Raw genomic sequence first — 7616 nt, 5'->3', positions numbered from 1 at the left:
ACATGGACTTGGGTGTGGCCACTCTCGCCGGGCTCTTAGCTCGGGCTCTTAGCTCGCAAGAGGTAAGTGGACACTCTCGCCGGGCTCTTAGCTCGCAAGAGGTAAGTGGACAACGTGGAGAGGAGAAGCAATGGAAAACTATTCTTATATCGTAAAAAAATTATCACCTGCTAGACAGACACTATGGTAAAATAAAATATCAGAAAATAAAAACAGATAAAATAAAATATGAAAAATCCTAAATATCCATTTATAACACCAAATGGTAATAGTAATAAAAATTCGGCGAATTCTATTCGAACGGAGGGACTGTATTGTCGGCTGTATAGCGCTTCAGCGAATGCGCGTATCCAGCAAGCCAACTTGAATCGTCATCGGTGCCATTCTGGTGCCTCCTTCTGTCACCTGCAGCAGGCAAGCCGGTGACCAGCATGATGCGCAGATCGTCGAGCAGGAAACCTGTCGTCGCCAATTCAAATTGTAAGTTCTATTTCCCCGTTCTTCCATCGATTGTCGCTTGTGTCAATATGCCTGCATCCTTGAATCTACTCCGTGGCATAGTTAGGGTTTGTATGTTTTTGCATTGCTCAAAATCATTATACAGACGGTCTGCTCTTTATCCATGGAGTTGTTTCCATTATAGCTAACAATCTCTAATGCACAAAGTTCTGTATTCGACCTTGCTTATCTCAAGGTGTTAGGGTTGGAACGGAGTAGACAAATTTAATTCTCTTGTTATTCCCTTACTGTAAAGTTGACTGCCTGTGTAGCTGGAACAAAGGCCGCAGCAAAGGAGCTTGAACGTATCGACATTCTATTTGGCCAATATGCAGATAAGAACGAAGATCTTATGATAGGGTGAGATATTTTGCCTGTATGCAAACATACAATACGATTTTTAATGAATCTTCCTTATAAGTTCAAACGTTCAGCAACACCTCTCTCTGATAAATAGTCCAAGCGTTTTTTACCGAGACTTTGCTTTTACTAGCTGATAGGGTGATATATTTTTCCCTCTGTGCAAATATAGTATACAAGTTTTAAAGAAGCTTCCATATGGATTCAGATCCTTCTCTGCTTTAAGTTTCAAAAGTTCAGCAACACCTCTTATCTGATAAATTGTCTGAATTTCTACTAGTTGTAGATTGATTCTTACTGGAGCTACAACTGGTTTCCTGGTTTGCTCTGTTTTGATTACCAACAAGTTTCACTTCTCACTCTTAGCATAACTTCAGAGAAACCATTTGCGCTCTTTTAAAGGAGTACTTGTAAAATGAGCTCCACTTCTCTGTAGCTTCATGCAGTTTTTGTAATGTATTTGATTTGCTTTGTTTTCTTCTGGTCAGACCTGATGGTATTGAACAACTCTGTCATGATCTTGGAGTGGAGCCAACAGATATACGGATTCTTTTATTGGCATGGTAATAGTTAGCATCTTTAATTTATTTGATTTAGCCTGGAGAAATTCTCAGGTTGGTTTGAAGAGTTTGTTATGGATGTTTTTCTGGTCAGGAAACTGCAGGCTGCAAGGCAAGGATATTTCAGTTTGGTGAGTAGAAAGAAGTTTTATGTTTTCTAATATAGACTGGTATGAAGTTGTGGGAGGGAAAAGTAGAACAAGTTTGAATTTCATTGTTTAGGAACTTTGATGTATAGGGTTGATGGTCCAAATGCTCAACATGAAAAGGGGCATCATCTTAAGCCATGGCTAGAATACAAATTGAAAACTCGTAAGAGGTGTGAGAATATTATGTACTTGTTTGCAGGATTTGCAAACCATGATGAAGTTTGATGTGTGGTGTTGGGTGTCATGTTTCAGCTTGCAAGTTTGTTGAGCTTACAAGCCAGAACATGGGGCTAGCAGCAATGAGGCCTCCCTGTTTCTATCATGTTTCTCATTCTTTGTTCTGTGTTCTTGGTAGCTATGCCACTTTACCAATATGTTCTCTGATGTGTATCCTATGTGTTCTAGGGCTTGGGGGCAAGAGTGACAAGTCCTCCCTTGCAATTGTTCTCAAGGGTCCTCGTTAAGGCCTTTTTAACCTCCTCAATACTATTGGAAGCATAGACTTATGAACAGAAGATAGAAAATTGAATCAGAATCAGTAACATGAAAATGATGAGAAAAACCAGCACTAGTGATGAAGAAGGCTGATACAAAGAAAGCCCTTGCACATAAGGACTTTGACCACAAATTGGACAATGGAACAAATGATCTAAAGACTAAATGACTATCCAGAGCTTCTAATGTCTCAATCGACTCAATGTAGGAATACAATATAGCTTCTACACACTCATTTGGGTTGATGACTTGTGCAATGGCAGATAGGGACCCACATCTATCGGTGTGGCATTGAAGTATGAACATTGGCAGAAGGCTATGGAACAAGAGTTGGAGGCTATAGAGTGGAATGAGACTCGAGTGTTAGTGCCTAGGCTTGTTCATCGCAAGATGACAGTAGTGAAGTGGGTTTTCAAGACCAAATATCTCAGTGATGGCATGTTGGACAAAATTGCAAGATGTTAGCAATGAAGTTGGTCTTCAAGACTAAGTATCTCAATGATGGCATGTTGAGCAAATATAAGGGCTGTTGGGTTGCCAAAGGATTTACTCAAAAGATAGCTGTTGGACTTTGAGGAAATGTTTGCTCCTATTGCTTGTTTAGGCACCATTTACATAGTGCTTAGTAGTGCCAGCCATAGGAGGTAGCGGGTCTACCAATTGGATCTAAAGTCAACATTCTTGAATGGTAAAGGAGAAGATCTATGTAGAGCAGCCTTTGGATTTTATAGCTCCAATGGTTAGGTGTACAGGTTGAAGAAGGTTCTTTATGGCCTTTAGTAGGCTCCTCAGGCGTGGAACGGAGGGGCATGAGCTTTCTCAAGGAAGTGGATTAGTGATGGTTGGGTGTGGTGTAGAGAAAGTGGACTATCTTGGTTCACTTTAGGAGCCATCTAGAGATAAAAGCAAAGAATAACATAAAGCAACTACAATAAGAAGATGTTACATTGCCTGAGGAAGCCATTGCTGCAGATGATGATGTTTTTAAAGACTTGGGTACATAATATTATGGAGGTGCTTTGAGACTTGCTAAAATATGAAAGATTCCCTATCACTTTCAAGGCTCCATTTGAACATAGAAAGAAGAAGAAAACCTCAGGTGCAAATCCATATGGGGCTTCTATTTTCCTAGAACATAAGATCATGTTTCTATTCATTTAGGAACACATTATCTTTTCTTGCTCTTTTAAGCCATTCAAAGCCTTATTTAGGATAATCAACATATCTATGAGCAACTTCTTAAACCAAAAAAATCGAGAAACCTATAGAATCCAAGGAAAGAAGCCCATTTACTTCTAGGAGAAAGCCATGGCAACGAAGTGAGCCGATCAAGTAGCCCCTTTTTTTTTTTACAAGAGGCGAAGTGGAACAAATGAAAGAACCCATTCTACTTCAAGATTAAGAATGAGTGTTGAAGTTCGTACTCTTCTTCAAAGTCACAGTTGCATTTTGTTGTTATATCTTGCTGTGATCTGTGCATCAGACACAATTTCTACATGCTGTCTAAGATAGAAGGTTGGCTGGCTGTTCCATTCTGGAATTTGTGTTTGTACAAAACCCTCATCCTACTAATTCATGGTGTCATTGATGACTTCTTCACATAGTTTCCTGGAACGGCATTTCTCATGCTAGAAATGGCAACACCGAAATGGGAGAAATCATAAATGTTTTGGAATCAAAGTTTGTTGTTTGTTTGGTTCTTTCTTTTTGAGGTTTTCCAAAAAAAAAACGTTTTGTTGCTTTGTTTTCCTTTGGGGGGCTTTGATATGCATGACTATGAAGATTGTACTAACTTTAACTCTTGCTCGCCACCAATAGCTACTAAGTAGTGAGCATAATACACAAGTTTAGCAATGTAAGCATTTAATTATGTAAAGGTTAAAGTAGTAGCTTGTACAATATGCTACATACACACTACCCACACAACAACACCCCCCCCCCCCCCCCCCCCCCCCCCCCCCCCTTCTTTTTCTTTTTCAAAATTCATAATTGGTATTTAGATGTATAATTTTTAGGTTCCACTTTCGGCATTTTGGACCGAGTCCAAAACTCCGTTTCGCAACTTCAAAATGCATTTCCGTTTCCCCACTTCCGAAAATCTGGCCGCTATGCTCGTCCAACACCTGATAATCTTGAACCTTGAGCCATAGAGACTTGTCTTGGTCTGTCCCGTCTTTGTGTTGAGGCTTCACCTCTTCTTGCGTACATTGCAGTTGGCCCCTCCGCTGAGCATCCATTCTTTTTATCTCATTGGTTTCAAATGTTTCAGTATGGCTCCATTGTCACTTTTTTGGGCATGCATTTGTTAGTCATGCTCGTACATTTCTATGTGCTTTGTTAGCCCTAAGGTTCTCTCACAAGCATGTGAGTTGGCTATGAAGTGGCCAACCATTTGGCCGACCTCGGACCCATGAATCTATTTTGGGCTTTGGATGTGTTGCTTGCCCTCCTTGCACCATTAAAAATTGCACTTTTTCCATTGATCTCCACACTATTTGACATGCTTCATCATCTTGTATCTTCTAATTTGCATATAGCCTCATTTATTGAGTAGTATGGGAAGTCACATAGCTCTGTAATTCTTCTGGCCTTGAACATTTTGCCGCAATGGTACTACAGATAGTTGAGTTCTAGTAGACTCTCACATGATGAAAAACTGAGCATGCCTGATTCTAGTACCATGAAGGAACTCAAGCACAACAGAAACTTTGTTAGAAAGAAACCCAAATGCACAAAGACACTAAGGCATAATGTGTCAATATATATTGACTATATGCTAGGATGGTCAGTCCTAGGCATTGAACCAGTGGTCCAAATAAAGGACAAATGACTAATATTATGCATTGGATGAATTCTTAATATGGTTCATAATGGCTGTCATTGTTCATGCTGTTGGTTTTTCAAGGATAAGCCATGGATACTGAAAAACTTCCACCACCAAAGACTTACAGCTCATGAATGCCCTGACCAGGTTGGCCATGTTTTGGGCCTTTTGTGCAGGTTGGCCAGTTTTATGATCTTCTGGCTGTAAATAGCCAGTCTACACTCTACTACTTGTCATTCCATCATTTCATCATTCCAGCCAGCCTTTGTGCCTCCATTTGGCACTCACATTGATGCTAGAGCTGTATGTTGGGGCTGACAGTGATCAGCCATTGTATTATTCCTTCTCAATTCAGTTTGTTCCTTCATTCTCTGCATTCCTTCTGTCTTTCTCTGCTTTTTCACTCTGGGTTTACTTCCCCTTCGGTTGTACACTCTCACATGTTATCATTTACCTTCGTGGGAGTTAGAGGCTACAAAGAGGAGCTGCATCCATGATTGTAACAACTGGGCATCATCAATTGCTGCAACCCTTGGGGTTTTGATCAAATCTGAGCAGGGTGGTCTGTTTGCTCTCCCCCCTCTTCCTGGCTGTGTTTGATACTGGACAGACAACAGCAGGCTGCATTTCTGGTCAGGTGATCGTTCTCCTTGTTGGGTGACTCTAATTTGGCGCTGACATCACGTCCTATAGGGCTGGTAGACTTCGCTTCCAAGTGGTACCTGCTGCATGAGCATTTTCAGCATGTAGTGTACTATGCATCTCATTGTGCAAAACACCCTTGGGCGAGCTGTCTCCACGGGAGGTTCCTACACCACACCACCACTCCTTCATCACCCCTTTCCTTGTCATCAATACCCTTGAGTGGATGTGTTGCTTGTTTGTTTTGTGATGGGTTGGACCTGACCATGCCTTCTCATTCTTCTGTATCATACAATTACTTAATCGACCGTCGCCCATCTCTCTAAACACCTTTCTATTTATTTATTCACAAAAAAAGAAGAAGAAACCATACAATTCATTGTGGTTCCATCCGCCTTTGTAGGACTTGGTAGGCCACTGGGCAGTTGAGGAGCACCCTTTGTCCGATGCCCTGTCCTCTCTGGGGTGACTACTTGGACTTCCTTAGTAAGATATTCATCGCCTTTGTAGTCTTGGTAGGCCACTGGGCAACCATCGTGCACCCTTTGTCTGATGCCCTAGCTGCTTTGGGGTGGGACGCCTTGGGAAAACTTGGGTTGGCCTTCCTTTCTAGCCTTGTTTAGACGTGAGGAGAGGGTGTCGAGCGAAGAAATGCATTCCATGTTGATTAGCCTCTTAAACAGCCCCAAAACATGTCTGTTTAATGAAAAATGCAAAATTGGTACACGGGTTGAGAGAGTTTTTGTGAAACCGTGATTTGGGAGGATCCATCCACATCTATAAATAGATAGACTGGCCCCATTTAGACTTCATGCCTTCTATGCAGCTTTTTCGCATTCATATGAAGATCTTCTCCATCAGCCTTCTGCCATATGGCTGTCTAGTCTTTGTGACTGCTGCCGCCACTCCGTTTGTTGCTCCAGCCCTTGTGACTGCCCTTTCAGTTGCCTTGTTGCTTGGTGCTTCTTCCCTTGTTGCATTTGGCCCTAGACATCCAGCACCAGCCCTAGTTGTGCACCCTTTGTCTGATGCCCTAGCTGCTTTGGGGTGGGACGCCTTGGGAAAACTTGGGTTGGCCTTCCTTTCTAGCCTTGTTTAGACGTGAGGAGAGGGTGTTGAGCGAATAAATGCATTCCATATTGATTAGCCTCTTAAACAATTCCAAAACATGTCTGTTTAATGAGAAATGCAAAATTGGTACACGGGTTGAGAGAGTTTTTGTGAAACCGTGATTTGGGAGGATCCATCCACATCTATAAATAGATAGACTGGTCCCATTTAGACTTCATGCCTTCTATGCAGCTTTTTCGCATTTATATGAAGATCTTCTCCATCAGCCTTCTGCCATATGGCTGTCTAGTCTTTGTGACTGCTGCCGCCACTCCGTTTGTTGCTCCAGCCCTTGTGACTGCCCTTTCAGTTGCCTTGTTGCTTGGTGCTTCTTCCCTTGTTGCATTTGGCCCTAGACATCCAGCACCAGCCCTAGTTGTGCACCCTTTGTCTGATGCCCTAGTTGCTTTGGGGTGGGACGCCTTGGGAAAACTTGGGTTGGCCTTCCTTTCTAGCCTTGTTTAGACGTGAGGAGAGGGTGTCGAGCGAAGAAATGCATTCCATATTGATTAGCCTCTTAAACAATCCCAAAACATGTCTGTTTAATGAAAAATGCAAAATTGGTACACGAGTTGAGAGAGTTTTTGTGAAACCGTGATTTGGGAGGATCCATCCACATCTATAAATAGATAGACTGGCCCCATTTAGACTTCATGCCTTCTATGCAGCTTTTTCGCATTCATATGAAGATCTTCTCCATCAGCCTTCTGCCATATGTCTATCTAGTCTTTGTGACTGCTGCCACTACTCCGTTTGTTGCTCCAGCCCTTGTGACTGCCCTTTCAGTTGCCTTGCTGCTTGGTGCTTCTTCCCTTGTTGCATTTGGCCCTAGACATCCAGCACCAGCCCTAGTTGATACATCGCCAACATCCTCATGTATCTCCATTGCTGTTGCCTTGCATCCTATTGCTTTCGGTGATTTGCATTTTGGTCTTCTACACCCTCTGACATACTTCAATTGGTGGTATAGCACTTGGG

General features: G+C 42.2%; 1 protein-coding gene across 1 annotated transcript in view; it reads left to right on the top strand.

Annotated features, from left to right (window-relative positions):
- The first annotated feature begins 292 nt into the window (after positions 1–292).
- The window catches only part of LOC148024740 (defective in cullin neddylation protein (DUF298)), a 51884-nt gene continuing 44560 nt past the window's right edge, over positions 293–7616 (top strand). Inside the window, exons 1-4 of the mRNA XM_087694396.1 lie at positions 293–480; positions 771–858; positions 1347–1421; positions 1513–1549. Coding sequence (XP_087550522.1) covers positions 432–480; positions 771–858; positions 1347–1421; positions 1513–1549 — 249 coding nt within the window. The 5' untranslated portion in view covers positions 293–431. The remainder of the gene's footprint in view (positions 481–770; positions 859–1346; positions 1422–1512; positions 1550–7616) is intronic.

Source organism: Lygodium microphyllum, chromosome 15, assembly GCF_053477565.2.
Source record: "Lygodium microphyllum isolate KBCC chromosome 15, Lygodium_microphyllum_v1.1.10, whole genome shotgun sequence".
NCBI lineage: Eukaryota > Viridiplantae > Streptophyta > Polypodiopsida > Schizaeales > Lygodiaceae > Lygodium > Lygodium microphyllum.
Note: the sequence above shows the minus strand (reverse complement) of the source record. Positions and strands in the feature narration are given on the sequence as shown.